Source organism: Nannospalax galili, unplaced genomic scaffold (assembly GCF_000622305.1).
Source record: "Nannospalax galili isolate Female #2095 unplaced genomic scaffold, S.galili_v1.0 scaffold281, whole genome shotgun sequence".
NCBI classification, from domain to species: domain Eukaryota; kingdom Metazoa; phylum Chordata; class Mammalia; order Rodentia; family Spalacidae; genus Nannospalax; species Nannospalax galili.
Window position 1 is genome coordinate 4,072,067 of NW_008349068.1, and position 20,487 is coordinate 4,092,553.

At 38.5% G+C, this 20,487-nt stretch overlaps 1 protein-coding gene across 1 annotated transcript in view; it reads left to right on the plus strand.

Moving 5' to 3' along the window:
- Positions 1-20,487, plus strand: part of Adam23 (ADAM metallopeptidase domain 23) — a 164,652-nt gene that overhangs the window by 112,692 nt on the left and 31,473 nt on the right. Inside the window, 8 exon segments of the mRNA XM_008846181.3 lie at positions 1,556-1,655; positions 5,648-5,719; positions 6,306-6,395; positions 7,938-8,018; positions 13,801-13,851; positions 14,516-14,579; positions 16,865-16,970; positions 20,316-20,435. Coding sequence (XP_008844403.1) covers positions 1,556-1,655; positions 5,648-5,719; positions 6,306-6,395; positions 7,938-8,018; positions 13,801-13,851; positions 14,516-14,579; positions 16,865-16,970; positions 20,316-20,435 — 684 coding nt within the window.

Consider the following 20,487-nt stretch of genomic DNA (forward strand, 5'->3'; position numbering starts at 1 on the left):
ATTAAGTCAAAGTTATCCTGTTGAAATGCGAGAGTCTTCAAGTGGCAGACAACTGAACATTCACTTACCTGTCTTCTTTTTTCTTTTGTGGAAACTTCTGGAAGTAGAGCAGTGCCCTTATAGCTTCAGTGAACTGAGGCCTGGAATCAGGTTGTTTCAAAGAGACTCCTGCCATGCAAGCCACTGCATCAAGGCCTCCTAAGCTTAGCCCCCTCCTAGTAGATGGGAGATTTCCTTATTGCTGTGTCTCTTACTGTCTTTGTTCATGCCAGACACCTGCATATTGGCAGTTTCTGGTTCTATTCTTATCCTGAGCCTGGTTGCTAAAGGTGCCACCCATAATATGTACAGGACCCCTTATTTCTTCCACCAGACCTTGGAGAAGGAGGTTTGCACATTTAAAATCCCTGTGATTTTAGAATATATTCTTGGAAATGTAGTCTAAGCTTGAAACTCTGGCCTTCCCCGGTCACATTACTGCGCGCCACAGTTTTGTCAGTTATGGTATGCATGGGCTTAACGATTGCTATATAGAAATAGCACCGTTTATAATATGGGTTTTGTATGGTGGTGTTACTGTCTTTTAAACTCTCATTTTCTAAATGAATTTTTGGATTGACTAGGGTATAATAAAGTATTTGAAGTTAATGTATATTTTCTCAAGTATATATTTTTTGTATCCTACTTGTGAGAAATCATGATCAATAGAGGTGGGTTTTTCTTGCACAAGTACCCTCAAATATCAAAATAATAAAACTATTGTATTATATCCTAGTGGCCTTTCAAGTCAGGTTCTATTGCAAACATTCCTGAGGAATCAATGTGTATGATTTAGCTTAACCTTGATGGTGTGTATATTCTCCCATGTACCGACATAGAGGCCTTAATTTGATGGATTAATTCAAGAGAGGTTCATTCTGTATTCCTACTAAGTCATGAATATTGCTCAATAATTGTATTTGAAATGAACAATGAGGCGATATTGCTCATGGGAGCATTCCCTAATGCTGTTTTTACTCTGGACCTATATGCTGATAACATATGTGTGTAGTCCAGCACAATCTTTACGGCTTTCTCATTTACCTAAATTTGGATTGTCGAAGCCTGAATAATAGTCTTTAATAAATGAACCCTCTAAACTTCCTCCTCCCAAAGCAAAGCCTAGTAGGCTCATGAACTCCCTTTCTTCAACACAGAAGCAAAAGAATGGTTGCCTTTATCGAGACAGTAAATAAAAATAACCAAACTTTAAAATATAGCATTGATTTAAGGTTTTATCGAAAATCTTTTAAACCACATATCTCAAGACAGGTTGCAGGAGGCTTGGCTGCTGAGGATTATAACCAAGCACTCAGTTCTGTGATCGTTTTTGTATTTCTTTCATTTAGACTCCATCCTACAAACTTAGCAATTTGAACCCAAGTATCTTGTCAACATTTGTATAGAACAGCTATACCCGGAGTGAACATTTTGTTTTAATTCAGGTGTGTTAATTTTCTTCTCTGATGACTGCTTTTGTTAAATTGTTTACATAATTGGTTCTTTGTTTCTTCAGGGTATCCCATTCTCGAAAGTTCTCAAAGTGTAGCATTTTGGAGTACAGAGACTTTCTACAGAGAGGGGGTGGAGCCTGTCTTTTCAACAGACCAACAAAGGTTAGTAACTTAGAAAGTAAAATAACTTCTCCAACGCTTAATAGAGGAAAAGTGCCAATATCATACATTTCTCTCAGAAAACAGGTTTCTTGTCAGACAGATTCTTATATAGTTACAAGCAGGGCATGGTAGTTCATAACTATAATCTCATTCTTAGGAGGCTAGGGTAGGAAGATTGTTAGGTGGAAGTCTTGACTATATAGGGACACTTTTAAAACAAAACAAAACAGAAACAAGCAAAACAAAAACAGAAGCCCCTTTTCTGTTTTGTTTTTTTTTTTTGAGACAGGGCCTCATTCTTTTAAAAAATTTTTATTATTTTTATTTTATGTGTATGTGTGTATTGCCTGCATGTGTGTAAGTGCACCCGTGTCATGCAGTGCCCACAGAGTCAGAAGGCAGTGTTAGGTTCCCCTGGAACTAGAGTTAAGGACGGTTGTTAGCCACCATGTGGGTACTGGAAATCAAACCTGGGTCCTCTGCAAGAGCAGCCTGTGATCTTAACCAGTCCAAGATAAGGTCTCATTCTTGAAATCAAGATAATGTACCTGCCTTCGCCTCCCAAATGCAAGAATTACAGGTGGATCTATCATACTCAGCACCAAAAGATGTTTTGTTACAAAAAGCCTTGGCATGCTGAAGATGGATGCGTCATGTTTCAAAGAAAACCAACTCTAGGGCATCCATTGCCATCCCACCAAGTCCCTTGGAATGCAAAATTTCTTTAAATGTCTCCAAACTTTCTATGTTAGGGTTTTTGCCTTGCTGCTAAGAGATAGGGAGTTAGAATTTTTTAAAATATGACTTGAATCCATTCTCTAAGAACTTCATTTATTCTTGACATTCTTCCTAGAGACTTAATTTCCTCTTCTTCCTCCCATCCTCTCTTGCCTCATCTACCCACCTCCCACTCCCCCTCTCTCACCTTATGGAGTGACCTGATCCCTTGCAGGAAACATTACTAATGTCAACCAACTAAAGAGTAGACTCAAGTATTTCAGGTTGCCACCAATACACTAAGGATTTCTGTTACATAGTTTTTTTCCTTGGGGAAGTCCATGTTCCCATTGGCATTTCATCAAAATTTGTATAAACAATGACACAATCCCTCACCCACAAATGAAAAAAAAACTACATTTCTAGAAGTGGTTTTACATGTTTTCAGAAAACACATTTGACAGTAAAATTCTCCCAAACTGAAAATCTTCATTTAGTCTTTGTAGTGTAAATGTTTGTAAGTCTTACTATAGAAACATTCAGTTGTTTGAGTTAAGACATGCCCCAGACCCCTTGATATAGAACATGACCTGTCTTCATACTTGTCGAAAATTCAGCAAACCAGAATCCCCAAACTCCCTGGCTAGAGCTTTTGCATAAGCTTTTGCAGTGTGTTTGGAAACAAAGTTGCTCAATAGACAAAAAGAGAGTGTCAGTACTAATTGGACAGATGGTATCAAAAAAATGAACATGGAAAATTCCACATTTCCTTTAAAATATACTTTAGGAGTCTGGGTTCATTTGTATAGAAAATGTCAACTCTGCAAATTGAGAGAGCAGTGGATGATATCTTGTTAACCTTTCTAAAAAAAAATCGGTGACTAATGCAAATAACTGATAGACTGATTTATTCCATATCTGTAATTAAATGGTACTGCCAAAGTCAGGGAATGGCAGCTTGCTACCTGACATCTGTGTAAAAATCTCAGTAAAGCTGCGGAAAAAGAACTGAGACTTTGAAAGTGACCTTGTGTTGTTAAAACAAGTTGCTTGCCTTTCATGGCGTTGCTCTCCAGGTACCAGAAACCAGAAAGCCTCAAAGCATTTGAAATGGGTGAAATAGGTACAGGGAACTAATTTGAGCTGCTGGTAGTTTTGAATTGCAATGTGCACTGCTAGTTTTACCTGCCTTGCAGGGCCAGCTAATTATAAGCATAGTGCTTGAGGAAAAAAACACTTGCTTGTTTGGAAAAGCTAAGGTTTCTAGTATATGCACAGTGTGTTTCTCAGATTACCTGCAAGCAGGAAGAAAATTATTCCAGTAACTTGGGAATTCCATAAAAATAATTATGTATACATATTCAATTTCAAAAGTTAGATAGAGAATCATTTCTCCTTTCAAACTATAAATTACGATGGTTAGGAAGGAAGACCCTGTGGATTCCAGTGGAACAGTTTGTATGTATATGTCAAAGAATTATTTTCTTCCCCAGGTGCTGTTAGACAATGAATGTAGGCATGTGTTACTTCTTTTTTGTTTTTTTTTTTTAAATTTTTTTTATTGTTTTTATTTTATGGGTATGCGTGTATTGCCTGCATGTAGGTAAGTGCACCTGTGTTGTGCAATGTTCACGGAGGTCAGAAGAGGCTGTTGGATCTCCTAGGACTGAAGTTACAGACAGTTGTTAGCTGCCGCATGGGTGCTGGGATTCAAACCTGGGTCTTCTGCAAGAACAACCAGTGTTCTTAACTGCTGAGCCATCTCTCCAGCCCCATGTGTTATTTCTTATTTTCACTTTATGTGTGTATTTTCTGTGCTTTAGAAATCTACCCAATTGCCATAATTCCCATCTGGTTTGAGATAGTGACCCATCTCAGCAAGGAGAAAGAGCCTAAGAACAAAAGGACAGGATGCCCGGTACCAAGTGTTGGCCATGTTTTAGCAGCCCTGTCCCTTTTCCATTTTCTCCTGCCCAGTAATCAAAGTAGCATAGAGATTCAGACTTCTGACTCCCACCCAGCTAGTCAGGAAGCTTTTCTTGCTCCTTTTAATAATCTTTCCTTCTTGGAAGTGGAAGCTGCACCAGGTCCTCTCTGGGCAGACTCAGTGAAAGGTGACGGTTGCCCATGCACCTGTGCATGACCGCTGTTGTCAGGCTCATGCCCTCTTCCTCATGACTCTATTTGTAGGGTATGCTGTTTAGTTTTTACCCAGATGGTCACACCCCAAGCTATCTGCCCCAGGCGATAGGAATCAGACTCCTTTGTCATAAGTAAGCAACTGCCTCAACAATCGGTCTACGAGATTGTTCATTCAGAAGCAAGTTTGTGGCACCACTAGGGTGGAATAGTCTAAAAATTTAACTTTTTTTGTGACTGTAGCAGTGATTGAGAGATTTCTATGTATTCGTGCATGTGTTTACATGATTATTTAATATTATTTTTCCTTCATAAAACTAAACTGAGTATTAAATTGAATATGCACACAGTTATCATTTTGAAATTCCCGTTACTGAATTAATTCCTATCCACAAGTAATTTGAGAAACTCAGCGGTGGATCTTTATGTACATACTAGAAACCTTAAGTGAGACATTGCAGATTTCTTCTCAATGGGAATGATGGATTTGAATTTCTAGTAACACTGTTTTCAAACTTCATTTGCATTTCCTTGATCGTATAGCTCATGTATGTCTATAACTGAGCATATTTATCTTCTTGACAATTTTTACATCTTCTCAGTTGCCTTGAGTCAAGTCAGCAAATTAGATATCTAGGAGTCTTATTAGCAATGCATTTTAGCTCCATTAGCAAATATGGAAAGTGATCTATTTCTTTTGACAGCTTATCTCCATAAAAATTGACTAAAGTTAGAGGTTGTCTCTCAAGCCCACCGCTAGGGAAATCCCCAAGAGATAGCACCCTAAACACGTTTGGAAAAGTGTTATTAATAAGCAAACAGTGTTTCCTACAGACACCATATATAAGATGCCATAATAACAAGTCAGGGGGCTTCAAAGATGACTCAGTGATAAAGAGAGCTCGCTGTTGCTTTCAGAGAGGACCAGAGTTTGGTTCCCAGTACCCACATCAGGTGGCTTACAACTCCTTGTAACTCCAGCTCTAGGGGGGTCTGATGCCCTTCCTGTCCTCTGTGGCTATGTACATCCATGTGTGCACATGCGCAAAAAATAAAAAAAATTAATAATAAATTGGTGTGTTGGTTTTCTTTTGTAAAGTAAAATGTTTTCCTTTTCATTCTCTGATCTCTTTTAGCTGTTCGAGCCCACAGAATGTGGCAATGGATATGTAGAGGCTGGGGAAGAATGCGATTGTGGTTTCCATGTGGTAGGTATAAGAGACTGCCTCCACCTTTTCTGCAGCTCCTCTTTGGTGCTCACAAGGACAGCATTACTGAGCAGTTATGCCGTCGTTTATCATGCGCTCACTGCCTTTTTTTTCTTTCCTGCTCTCTCTGATCAATGCTTCATCCTAGCTCAGACACATTAGAATTAGTCATGTCCTTACGGTCTTGTCTGAAAAGCCTAATGGATTGTTCTAATCAAATTCCTGACCTCTTAAAAATTAATTCAGACCTCTTCATCTCAGGCAGCTTTTACCAAATTGTGAATATTTTTTCAGGCTCTATGTGATTTTTTTTTTCTTTTATAGAACAAAGTGGGATATTAAGAAGTAGCAGAGTTAAGCAGATGTGGGGGTGTCTACCAACAAATAATTGTACCCGTGGGAGATCAGTCTGCTGAGGATGTGGCAGAAAGAGTCTATCATCATTTAAACTGATTGATTCCATCCCCAAATGTTAGTGTACCATTGTTGATGGAAGCCTCCTCATCTGAATGATGCCTAGGTTGCACGTGGAGGGAATGCTGAATGGGCCAGTGCTGAGGTTCCTTACATGGAGTGTTTTCTCTAGGAATGCTATGGGTTGTGCTGTAAGAAGTGCTCGCTCTCCAATGGGGCCCACTGCAGCGACGGCCCCTGCTGCAATAACACCTCCTGTCTTGTGAGTTCCCTTGCAGTTTCCACTTTATCTTCATTCACAGATTAGCCAAATACCTCAGTATGTCTGTTGAGCTTTTATATGACTTCTCACAAACGTGTGCGTATTAGATTGGCAGTACTGTGTTCAGCACTTCAGCCTCTGTGGGTCGTACGGTTTACCTTCTCTGTTATTTGCTCTCTACTGTCCAACCTCCAGAGTCTCCTTTAGAGAAGGCACCTGTTTCAAAAATAAACCGTTGCTCTACTAACACAGATGAGTCAGATCAAATCGGTGAATAGAAGAGAAACAATTCCTTCGGTCCTTTAGAAAATGTAACTTAATTATAAAACTTTTCTTCAAAACTTACCCCAATTTGCTTTAGACCCAGGGTGTAAAAGCGAATGCTCATATTTTCTTACTTGGCTTGTTTTTTTGACTCTTTTGTAAAGTGAGGACAGCCAGGCGAGGTCATGCTTGGGTCAGTTCATATGTGAATGTGTGTGGTTTGTGTGTATGTGAACACAGAGCCTCCCACCTACAGTGACTTCTAGTTCCTTTTAAAAAGTCATTTTAATATCACTTTTTCTCATGTATCAGATCCATAATATTTCTAATAACAACAAAGTTACATGGTTTTATTACTTTTTAAATACCAAGGAAGGTTATACATTTTGGTATTCTAGAAGAGTCTAACTTAGTTTGTACTTGCTTCATGCCTCCTACCAAATGATAAATTGCTTGTGGCTGATGGGCCTTTATATTTTATCCACCCTTTTGCCAGATAAACAAAATGCTATGTTTTTCATTGGCAATCAAGGATTTCACTGAAGGTGATTAGGTGATTGTAGGAATTCATTGCGATTTCGTTGTGTATATTTAGCCAAAGCAAGATTAATATTCAAGCTGAATTATGCCGGTTGGATATATGTACGTGCGTGCGTGCGTGCATGTGTGTGTGTGTATCAGTCTTTCAGTGAAATCTTTTTAAAATATTTTATTTATTAATTTTATTTTATGTGTGTGAGTATAGTGCCTGCATGTTATGTAAGTGCACCATATTGTGCAATACCCATGGAGGCCAGAAGAGGGTGTCACAGCTCCTGGAACTGGAGTTATGAGTGGTTGTTAGATGCCACATGGGTGCTGGGAATTGAACTGGGTTCCTCTGCAAGAGCAGCCAGAGCTTATAACCACTAAGCCATCTCTCCAGCCCCTTCAGAGAAATCTTAAATGTTTATTTGACAATATTTTGCTCCCATGTGCTAGGCCCAAACCAGTGTTTCTTCTTTATCTAATTTCCATTACATTGTTTTCCTACCACCATACTTGGAGACAGTGGATTTTGTAATCTGCATTTAATGCCTGCTTGATGTCCATCTTTAGCATCTTCCATGTAGAAAGGGCATCTGAGCCTTGTTTCTATCCTTCAACTATTTTACTAAGTCATCAAATAGGATTGGTGATGATTATGAGAAGGCATAAGGATTGTTGGTGAAGTTAAGAATGATAACGGTTTGGAATAGCAGTTGATACTGGCTCCTAATATCAGGTTTTGATCTGCAGTTTCAGCCACGAGGGTATGAATGTCGGGATGCTGTGAATGGCTGTGACATCACTGAATATTGTACTGGAGACTCTGGCCAGGTATGGCAAGCCACACTTTAGGTACTATATTGTGCAATACACATTTTAAGGTTTTTAGTAGGGACTACATGTGTGGACCTGTTTTGATTGATTTATTTAGTTTTCCTAAATTTATTTAGTTTTCCTTGTTATTCCTACACTTTTACTGTAGCAGAGTTTGGCATAGTGTTTTGGGACCTGTATTTCTTTTTCTTCTTCCAGATTTCCCTTCATAAATAGTTCTCTTGGGGCTAGAGAGATGGCTCATGGCTCAGCTGTTAAGAGCATTGGCTGCTCTTACAGAGAACCCGGGTTTGGTTCCCAGCACCCACATGGTGGCTGACAACTGTCTGTAATTACAGTTCTGGGGAATCTAACACCCCCTTCTGTCCTCTGTGGACATTGCATGCATGTAGTACACTTACATACATTGCAGTCAAAACACTCATCCACATAAAATAAAAAGCAATATTGCTGTTTATATGACTTATACTCAAGTAATTAACTTTTCCCCCTGAGTATCTTAAACAGTGCCTTCAGAATTAGCAGAGCACTAACATGCTATTTTCAAACATTTGAAGCAAATTTCTGTCTTTTAATGAATTTTAGGTGGGGGACTAATGTAGGACACCAGGCACAAGCAGAGCTGCTGTGGCGAGCAGGCGCCCTTCTTAGTCTCTGTCACCGCCTCTATCCCCACACCTAGTGTTGCTTTCCGGCCTCTGTGCCTTGGCATGATTTCCACCCACTGAAATGATTGTAACATTGTAATTAATATTGCCTTCTAGACCTCCCTCTTTGTATAATTTTTGTGCTCTTTACTTAAAACATGTTAATTTACATCTTATTTGCCATTCAAATGAACATCTGTTGAGTTACTTGCCAAGCAGCGCTACAAACACCAGGACACAGAAGGAAACATGACTGTTAAGTCCTGGTTCTTGTGGAACTTGGGTCCTGTCATGTACAGAAAAGCAAATGGAGTGGGGGAGGCAGGGAGGGAGGGAGGGCGGGAGGGACAGAGGGATGGAGGGGCGGAGGGAAAGAACTATATTAGGTGGAATAGACTAAGTCGCTGTGGAAAGGAGAACGGAGTGGGGACAGCAGTGGGACAGTCAGGTGGGTCTTCCTGGAGGAGATACATTGAAGTAGAGATAGGAGGCTACTCAATAACCAGCAGGTGGGGAGCTTGGCTTCCTCGGGAAGTAGAATGAAAGCAAACAGAATTGGAGGATGGTAGGAAAGATTCCAAAAGGACTCCAGGATGCAGGCATGGAGGGACTTGTATGCCACAGCAAGAATTTGGGGTTTTATTTTACCTTCCTTTTCATTTTCTTGTGCTAGCATGTAGCTTTTTATAAATATCTTTTTTTATGATTGCATGAGAGTGCATCATGTAAATTTATCAGTTGATTTATATCCAGGGAAAGATACTCAGATTTAAGTCGTTTTCATTGTTTTATTGAAATAAACATTTTAGTGCGTTTGGAAGAGTATCTCTCATTCAGAGTTATGTCTGTAGGATGAGTTCACAGGAATGAGGTTACCTATTGCAAGGTTTTGTGGTTTCCAAGAGGCCCAAAATAAAAGAGGACAGTTTGAAGTCAAAACTTTTTAAATGGAAAATGGTCAACAGAAAGGCTATAACTTATTTAATACAGGAGCTAACTGGGTCTCCCAGTAGATCTCCTTAGAGCAACAGGTTACTGACACAGTTGGTTCCAATATAACCTCCTTGCAGAGGTGGGCCCTTCTACAGTGGATAGCCAGAGAAGCAGTGGAGAATACTTGCTTCCGGCCTCTGTTAGACTTTCTGGCTCAGAAAACCCAAGTATTCTTCCCAAGCTTATCAGTCAGTCACCATAGTGGTGGGAGAGCAGAGTGGTTGGGGTTGAGCTGATTTACATTTGCTGGAAGGGAACACGAGAAGAGAGAAAGGTTCCAGTAACCTTTAGAAGGTCTTAGTGTTGCTACTGGTGGTCAGGTAATGATATGGCCCAAGGAAATGTGTTCAGGCTATTTGCATGTGGATCTTCTGGCATATGTGTTCCTTATATTTAATTATGTAGACTCCTTTGCAATTTTTCTGTAGTTTAGTGACAGTAAAAGAATTGTGAGTTTCATCTTTCAGAAGTTTAACAATCATCACTATATACCATTTGACTGAATTTATTGTTAGTTTTGTAGTATCATCTTATTTTTAATGGTAATGTGTATTCTTAGTGCTCTCTGTTCAGTCTTTTGGGAAGTATGGTTTTTCATCTCAATATTTAGTTTCTAAATTACCATGGAATTTACTGGAAATAAGTCTTTTTAAATGGGAGGTTTGGGGACCAGGGAGATAGTTCAGTGCTTCCTCTGTAAGCCTGAGGACCTGAGTTTAGATTCTCAGCTCCCACATGAAAAGCCATGTGTGGTGGCATGTATCTGTATTAACAGTTCGTGGAGGCAGACACAGGGGGATCCCTGGCCAGCTGATCTAGACAATTGGAGAGCTCCAGGTTCAGTCAGAGATCCTGTCTCAAAATATAAAATGGAGAGCAGCAGAGGAAAACAGCCAGTATCAACCTCTGGCTCCACATGGGCACTGTGCATACATGGCCATGTACACACAGACACGCACAGATACACAGACACACATACACACACACACACATACAAACACACTCATATACTATACACACAAATACACAAAAGTCAAATAAAATAGGGGGTTTCTGCTCAACCTAATATTTTATTGTGTAAGAAATGCAATTGCCTTTCTTTTTACCTCATGTCATTGGTGAAAGTTGTAGTGTTAAATTAACTTTCAGTGGCATATTAGAATAGAATTTTATTAATAATTTAAAAATATGATCAGAATAAACCTAAAGTAGATAGTTGAAGTAGAATGAGGTAAAAATCCATCAAATTTTTTCTTCTGTTTTGTAGGAGACAATGAAAGTTTGAATTAACTGATATAATCCTTTTGTTTTTTGATTTATTTATTTTTATTTTATGTGTAGGAGTGTTTTGCCTGCATGTATCTAAGTGTACCATGTGCATACAATGCCCATGGAGTTCAGGAGAGGGTGTTGGATCCCCTAGAACTGAAGTTAGGGATGGCTTTTAGCTGCCAAGCCGGTGTTGGGAACTAAATCTGGGTCCTTTACGAGAGCAGCCAGTGCTTTTAACCAGTGAGCCATCCTTTCAGCCCTGATACCAACAATTTTTAAGAAAACAGAATCTCTGTCTGTATCCCCAAGATTCAGTGTATATGTGGTAATATTATGTCTTTATCATTTTACTTCATGTTTTAAATTAATTTTTATGTTAACATTTACTGTGGTCTCTGAATTACCTTTTCAATTCACAGTTTATTGCAGAATAATCAATACTTGTGCAGCTGAGAGAAATCCTTGGCAAAGAATACTGGGTAACATAGGAAAGCTGTGGAAAATGATTATAGCTTCTAAGCAGAAGGTATACCACAATATAAAATAAGCACCTTTGAAACATTCCAGCACAGCACGAAACCAAGAGATGCTGAAGAATTTAGAGACAGAATGTAGAGGTTGACTCAGAGCAGAAAGTACTCAGATTTGTGGTTTTCCTGTTCTGAATGTCCTTAGTGAATGTAAGAAGACCCAAATTGGGGCTGGAGAGATGGCTCAGAGGTTAAGAACACTGGCTGTTCTTGCAGAAGACCCGGGTTCAAATCCCAGCACCCACATGGCAGCTAATAACTATCTGTAACTCCAGTCCCATGGGATCTGACAGCCTCTTCTGACTTCCGCAGGCATTGTACAACACGGGTGCACTTACCTACATGCAGGCAATACACACATACACATAAAATAAAAATAATAAATAAAAATTAAAAAAAAGAAGACCCAAATTTCCCTGTTGAATGTTGAATGTTTCAGTGATAAGCAATTGGCCTTACTTTTTTTTTTTTTTTTGAGAAAGAGTCTCACTAAGTTGGCCAGGCTGGCATCAAACTGATGATCCTCCTACCACAACCTTCTGAGTGCTGGCATTACAGGTGTACAGGTGTGCATCACTATGCCTGGCTAGCACCTGGCTTTTACTTGCCTAAACTAAAACCAGATTAATTAGAAATCTCACAAGTGGCTGTGACAGTTTATAATAAGGACTTTTTTTGATCAGTAAAGAGTTCTCCAAGATTTTTCCTTCTTGAAACATCACAAAAGTGAAATATGATAATTAACTTAGACTCTGGTGTGCTTATTCTAGACGTAACTTTTTCTTTTTGCGTTTCTCTTAATTGTGCTTGCATTGGTTTTAGAATAAGTGAATAATTAATGATAGTTGGTTAATGAGATGATTGTGTTCTTAAGGAATTCAGATAGATGAAAGGGGACGTAGAGATCTCTGCTTTTGTGCAGTCGACCCAGAATTCCAGGGTTTAGTGCCATCCCTGGAATACTAGGAAGGAGGGTGCTGCTGGTGAAGGAAGCTGGATGTTGCTCAGCCTTCAGGAAGATGCAGAGTGGACACATTTTATTGCAAAGTGCAGTCACTGCCCTCAAGGAAGCAGGAGTGCACCCGTGTAGTGCAATGGCGGCAGAGGTCAGAAGATGGCTTCAGATCCCTCTGGAACTGGAGTTAAGGACAGTTCATAGCCACCATGTGGGTGCTGGGAATTGAACCCGGGTCCTCTGTAAGTGCAGTCAGTGCGCTTAACCATTGAGCCATCTCTCCAGCCTCTAAGTTTCTGAGCAGGGCACCAACATGGTTTGATGTTTATGTTTTAAGGAATTTCTGTGGAAGCAGGACAGGAAACCAGGCAGAAGCAGAGAGGCTTGGATTGTAGGCTCCAATCCCAGTTCAGAGGGTAGCGGACTGGACCTGGGGTTAAACAATGGAGGTTGAGGAAGAGGGTTAGATGGTGATATTTTGAAGCAGATTTGACACTTTGTTGGTATACTGGCTGGAGTGTGTGAGACAAGAGAAGACAAATGAATGTTGATGAAGAAGGACTGAGGTTTTAGTTTGGGGCCTGATCCTCTAAAAGGCTGAATATCATTCACTAAAATGAAGAACACGGAAGCACCACAGTGCATTTTGCTGTGTTTCTTACTCGTTGTAAATATATATATTTCCCCTTAATATTTGTTTTCAACATTGTGGTGCAATCTTTGATATAATCTTTTCTTCACTCTCTTAAATGTATAAAAAGTGTAACAACTTATTCTGAATAATTTCAGTGGAAATGAAGTACACTTAAAAATGATATCATAAATGAATTGGTTTAAAAAACCTGTCACATCATAAATTATTCTAGTAACAAGTCCTATGGTTTGAGAGGTCAGAGGTGTCACGGTGTATAGCACTTACACTGATTGCATTGAAAAGCAAGAATATGTCTTCTGTTTCTGCAAAGTAGCCTGTAGGCGACTGTCATTATGTCACATGCAGATTTGACATTTTCAGGGAGCTCAGTAAGGTCTTGCAAATTAGCTTCTGAACATGTCCACTCCTACATAACAAGCTGATTCATCTCCTTCGCTGTCCATTTTAATTCTTTCGACTTGTATGTCCTTGGCAAGTGAATATAATTATCATTCTAGTCCATCTCCTGATAAACAGAGAAACACAAAAAGAATGAATTGCATAGACTTTATTTATTTTAGCAATGATAGAATTAATCTAAATAATTTATAAAGGAAGTTATATGTGCTGTTCTAAATGTTCCTAACTATATATTCACCTTTTTTCCTCATTTTTATATACTGAACACAATATTATCTGAGGGTACTTAGCATGCTGCATGTCAACTAAAAAAGATAATATTTTTCAGTGCCCACCAAATCTTCATAAGCAAGATGGATATGCCTGCAATCAAAATCAGGTATGCTAGGCTATAAGTAAGATTTTAAATAATTTAGAAAGGATTAGTTTGTTTCCGCCCCCCCTCTTTTTGATGAATGTAACTTTGGAAGAAAATTTACTTAAATGAATCACAGTGAGGTGCTGGTTTAGACTTATTTCATACCAAATATCGAATATGTTTAATTGGTGACAGATTGTCCAGATTGAAGGAAGAGAAGAAAGTATAATGGGTATGAACTAGGAATCCAGTTTGCTGAGTTGTAACCATCCTTAGATAATTTCAGCCTATGTATTACGCAAAATACATTATTTTATGAAATTTTTTCAAAACAGTATTATAGCCTCAACCATTCATATACAAGAGATGCTAAAAGTCATTTTGGATATCACTCACAGAATGGTATCAAGTTTTGTTCTCCATAACATTTTAAGTTTCAAATAATTGTTTTACATTTAGAGAGCTGTGCAGTGAGGTATATCCTGAGCTATATTATAAATTTTTGTATTGCAGTATCTTGATTCTCTTAAGATATCTGTAGTTCTTATTGGTCGTGTGAAAATGCTTGAGTGTGGAATGAAGAGAACCATATGTAACTCAATAAAAAAGAGACCTTGTAACCAGAATCTTGGTGAAAACGGTCCTGATGCCCTATGACTCACAACATGTGTGCCCTTGTTCTCAGGGTCGCTGCTACAACGGCGAGTGCAAGACGAGGGACAACCAATGCCAGTACATATGGGGAACAAGTAGGTCATGTGTTGCCACCTTATGGTCACACATACAGTTCCTTTTCCAAACAGTTCTTCTCTACCAGTCTTCCTGACAGAGATATGCAGCTTGGTGTAATGTAAAAGAAAGATGTAAAATCTGGAGAAAAGATGAAAATAAAGAGGTCTTCAAAAACTACAGAGGGGGCTGGAAATATAGCTCAGTGGTAGAGTGTAAGAGAGCCTTTGGGTTCAATTACCAGCACCCTTAAAAGTATAAAATCATCATCATCATCATCATCATCATCATCATCATCTATGGAAAACAATTGCTCAAGGGAGGACTTGTCATGGAAACTAAACAGTGTTCTTCAATGATGGTGACTTTCAGATAAGAGATGCTGCAATTGCCTGCACAGATGGGCTTAAGTGCGTTGGTCACAGCCATCATCTGGTCATTTGCATATTCACACGCTTACTTTGTACTTTGCCTTTTTGCCTCAGAAGATCAGCAGACTTGTTCTGTGTAAAAGATCCTGCCACTCAGTATCTATGTTAAAATGATGACATGCAAGAATTTCCTCAGGAGCAGATAGGACCATGGTCATAAATCTTAAGACAGTCTGTAAATGTTGTTATATACATCCTCTGGCTAGCATTTACAGTGAATCACCATTGAGCTTGTGTTCATGAGGTCAACATAGGCAGGTTGAGAAATGAGTCTTCCTCCTGGTTGAAGCCGAGTCTTCTCAAAACACATAAAGAAAACCATAAAAGAAAAAAAATCACAGGAGCAATTTTGGTATTTAACAAATGTCATTCACTTGAAAGATCTACAGTCAGTGCTTTAGTTTTGATAGAGGTAAAAATAAAGTCTTAACTTTTTCTTAAAACTTTAAGTATCAGGTAGTGCTGTGGTTCCCACTTCCCTACATCTATGCTGAGGAACTACTGGAAACCTATAGCTGCTGGGAAGGGGAGAGCCAGTGTCTTTTAAGGGTGTGACTCTTGATGGGCCAACCAGGCTCCAGTGGATTCACAGCAAAGGACATTTGGGGATACAAATTTAACTATAGGCACACATGCACACACATATACATAATTATATACCCTATGAAATATATATTATATATGAAATACATATCATATATGAAATGTGTATTTATACATGAAATTGGGCAGGGGGTAGCTAGGTGAGGGGATCTAAATACAATAAAAATGTATGAAATTCACAAAAAAAGTAAATTCAATAAAAAGTAATAGAGGGCATGAAGTCGGGGGAGCATAGTTGGGTGTTGGAGAGGGAGGGCGATCTGCATATAATCAAAATATATTTGCTCTTGTAATGAAATGCTTCTTCTAATTAAAAAAAAAGTTAAAAAAACAAAAACAAAAACAAAAAACAAATGGCATGCCAACATAAAGAAATAAAATAATTCCCTTTTATGAAAAAAACAGTATGAATAAATTATAATAAGACTATCTGCAGGTACATGAGTCATTTTTGAAAGAGTAAAATATGTGCTAATATGTATTGTCTATAACAAAGAAATACTTATGTTAATTAGCTGTTTGCAATTAATTGGTTAATTGCATTAAACTAATGACAGAAAGAGTCATACCAAAAAAATATATATATTGTATGAAATTCTCAAAGAATTGAAAAAAATACTCTAAAAGCAAAAAAATTCTTTAAATATCAAAACTCAAGTGCTAATATAAAATCTCAGTGGAGCCGGTCATGGTGGTTCATGCCTGTAATCTTAGCATTTGAGAAGCTGAGGCAGGAGGATTACTAGTAGTTGAAGGCCAGCGTGGACTGTATACATAGTAAGTAGGTCAGTCTACTCAGCCTATCTAAAGAGTGGGACCCTGTCTCAAAAAGGGGAAAAAACAAAACAAAAGAAAAACAAACAAGAAAACCTCATCGAGATAGGACTAGAATTAAGCCTTGAATATTAACATAAACGAGATTAAGAACGTGCCTTAGTTTGTTGTGTTGCTTTACTTATTGCTGCTGGTGATCCTTCTCATGAGTCACCTTCAAACCCACCAAGAGTGGCTAGAAAGTTCTCACATTTTAGACAGCGCTGTTCTACAGCCTTTTGCTGAGTTTTCAGGAAATTGATAAGCCAGTGCATACTGTATCAATAACTTGAAATCAGTTCTTGTGTGCAGTTTCCACTATAGAAATTGGCAAATGCCTCAGATCAGGATTTTTTCCTTCTATTTCTGAGAAGCAGTTGTTAGACATTTGGTGGCACTCCGTGGGTCATGGGTTGCACAGACAACTAAAATTAGTTTTCTTCTCTTGCCTATCTAAGAGGCTGCAGGTTCTGACAAGTTCTGTTATGAAAAGCTGAATACAGAAGGCACCGAGAAGGGGAATTGTGGGAAGGATGGAGACCGGTGGATCCAGTGCAGCAAACAGTGAGTAGTCATGCTTGGATCAATGACGGTACTTGGAGGTGGATGCAAACCCAAAATGAGCACAGAATAGGGTGGACATGACCAAGGTGCATTGTTTACATGTATGAACCTATCAAAGAATTAATAGAATATGTTCTGTTAAAAATGATGAGAAAAGACAAGCACAAAATAAATGCTCATTTTAATTTCAAATATTCAAAAACTACTTGTGTTTAAAAGTAAATTGGGATAGTAAAGGTGATATTGGATTAAACAACTCTGCTACCAAACTGTACCATTTCTATACAACTCAGAAAATTGATTGCATAACGTATTTTACTTGATTCTTGTTTTGAAGAGTTATTTTGCCAAAGAACTGCAAATTTGTCAGGTATGGTGGCATATACCTTTAATTCCAGCACTTGGGAAACTGAGACTAGTCTGGTGTACATAGCAAGTTCTGGGCCAATTGGGGCTAGAAGGAGACCCTGTCTCAAAAAAACAAAAACAAAAACAAGCAAACAAAAAACAGTATTGCAATTAATACTAGGATTTTACTAGAACCTATAACCTGTGAATATGCTGTGTCAGTTTAAAAGACAATTTTTATAAGGGCCGAAGAGATAGCTCAGCAGTTAAGAACACTTTCTACTCTTCCAGAGAACTCGAGTTTGGTTTTCAGCACACATATGGTGACTCACAACTGTCTGTAACTCCAGTTCCAGGGAATCTGATGCCCTCTTCTGGTCTTTGTAGGCACTACATACAACATGGCATACTTATTTATATACATGCAGACAAAACATTCATACACGTAAATAAAAATCTAAAAAAAAAGGGCAATTTTTATAGAGTCAAAGTGAAATAATAATCAATTTCTATGTTCTTTTTTATGTATATTTTTATTGAGTTTCTGTACATTTCATGTAATAGATCTTAATCAAATTTAGCCCCCCTGTCCCTATCCCTACACCCCATACCCCCCCTACTGAATTTCATGCATTCTATCATGTCTGTTTGGGGGCTGGGAAGATAGCTCATCTGTTAAGAGCACTGGCTATTCATACAGAGGACTGGATTTAGTTCCCAGCACCCAATTGACGGCTAACAGCCATCCGTAACTCCAGTTCCAGAGCATCTGACACCTTTGTCTGACCTCTATGGGCATGAGTCCACCTACATACACTGCAGGCAATACACTCATATACATAAAATAAAAATATAATAAATTTTTTGTTAAATTGTGTTTTCTCTGATAACATTTACTATTCATTTCACAAGTGTAAACACCTTTTGGTTTAATTAGTCATTTAATATTTGTGCTCTTCTGAAAGGCATAGTCAGTACATATTGACGCCATCTTTACTTGGGAAAGGACAAACTGAAGCTCATTGGCCATTTCTTGTTTGAATAAAGAAAGTTGGAACTGTGGTCAATGGTTTATCATTCATGTTAATTCAGTGACTCAGATCTATGTGGCCATCACATTATAAGTCAAAGTTCCTTTGTTTTCCTTTTGTGGCAGTATGTCCCAGTTGAAGCAGGGTAGTTTTATTTCTCTAGCTAATAATGTCTATGTTACACTTTATGAACTTTCTAAGTTCACTTGGTCTCTGCTGGTGGAGGAGGCCTTAGAAGAAGATGAATATTTTTCTTTAATATCAAACCAAAAGGACAGAGAACAGAATTTCTGGTCTCATGAGTGAGGTACACATGATCCAAGATGCAGAGCCCCAATTCTTGAGGTGCAAGCAAGAAAGTAGTCAGAATCCACAGAATTAAGTCCCACTGAATTTGATTAGCTTTAGTCATCAACACCATGGCTGTCCCAAACAAAGCTGGCCATCTATCTGCTCTGTGAGTGTAAAAAGTTTGGGAGGCATTGGGTTAGTTCCTTGTAAAAGATAACGTTGTAATATTTGGCAGTAGGCTATCCAACATCTAGTGAGTTAAAGAAAATTAATTGGTGCTATTTAAAGCTTTAAAAATTTGAAATGTAATCTATCTATCTATCTATCTATCTGTCTATCTATCTATACATACATATATATGTATATACACCTGTGGCAGTCTCTGTTTTCTGGAGGTCCTGACACCCACCCTGACTTTTGTTTCTGGTTTTCTTTTTTTCTTTCTTTTTTTTTTTTTTTAACATTTTGCTGTCTAACTTTTCATGCCTAATACTTTATGAGTTATTTTATTTTTCTTCTGAACTTCATATTGTAAGACTGGGATTGTCTTTTTCATCCTGCTTCATTTTTTTTTCTGTTTGTACATTTGTATATGAACATGTCATGGTTTAGTTCTCTGTTGATGGATGCTTAGCTATTTCTCTGTGTTGGCTTTTAGGAGCTATGCTTTTGTGACCATTCTGGTACAGGAGACCTAGTGCACTATTGTGCATGTTTCTTTAAAGCCTGTAACTTAGCAGAAAAATTTCCAAGTCACAGGGAGCATGTTCATTGTCAGCAGATGACGTCAAATCTTTTTCTAAAAATGGCTGTGCTATAGTAAGCCCTCCTGTGATATATGCTATTTTCACCAACCCTTGGCCTTATCAGATTTTTAATGTTTATCTGTTCTGGTGGATGTGAGCTGCTGTATCATCATGCTTTCAATTTGCATTTTTCTGGGTACAAATGAAATTTAGCACATTTGCATGCATCTATTGGATTCAGATTTTCTTTTTAGTGATGTGCCATTTCAATTCTTTGCTATTTTTTAAGAGTCATTGTTTGCTTAACAGCTAGGCTCGAAGTAGAGGTGTCCTCACGGTGGGTGAGTCATATGATAATACCATCAAGGATCCAGATGATTTCTTCCCTTCTGCTGTGAAATCTTTATCTTGTTGAGTTTTAGTCTTTATACTTGTGAAATTGTGATTGCAAGGTGGATGAAAAAATGCACACTGAAAGGCAGGAGGTAGGGGTAGGTCTCCTCTCTGCTATCTGTAAGCGAGATCCTCCCAGCAACCCCCAAGCTGGCTTTTCCTTCCTTTTCTAGAGCGTTTTAGTTCTAGATAGAGAAGATAGATGCACAGCATGTAGGGAAGAGGAGCGTCATGACTGGCTGAGAGTATTCATGGCCTTTCTTCCAGGGATGCACACTTCGCTGTCATGACCCAAACTGTGATCCTCTAGGTGAAGAGAGCAACAGCATCTGAATGCTTTTATTTTATATATATATATATAAAACTTTGAGGGCTGAAGATAGAACTCAGTAGTAGATTGCTTGCCTAGTTACTATCTGCAAGGTTCTGGGTTTGATCCCCAGACCCATATAAAGTAAAAATGAATGTGTGAACTGAAAGTTTTGGTTTTCTGTGCTTTGACTCCTGTTTTCTTCAACCCTTTTAAACCTATGCAGTGATGTGTTCTGTGGATTTTTACTTTGTACCAATCTTACTCGAGCTCCACGTATTGGTCAGCTTCAAGGAGAGATCATCCCAACTTCCTTCTACCATCAAGGCCGAGTGATCGACTGCAGGTAAAATGCCATGTTGGAAGACTTCATGAAGTATGACAATTACAGATTTCAC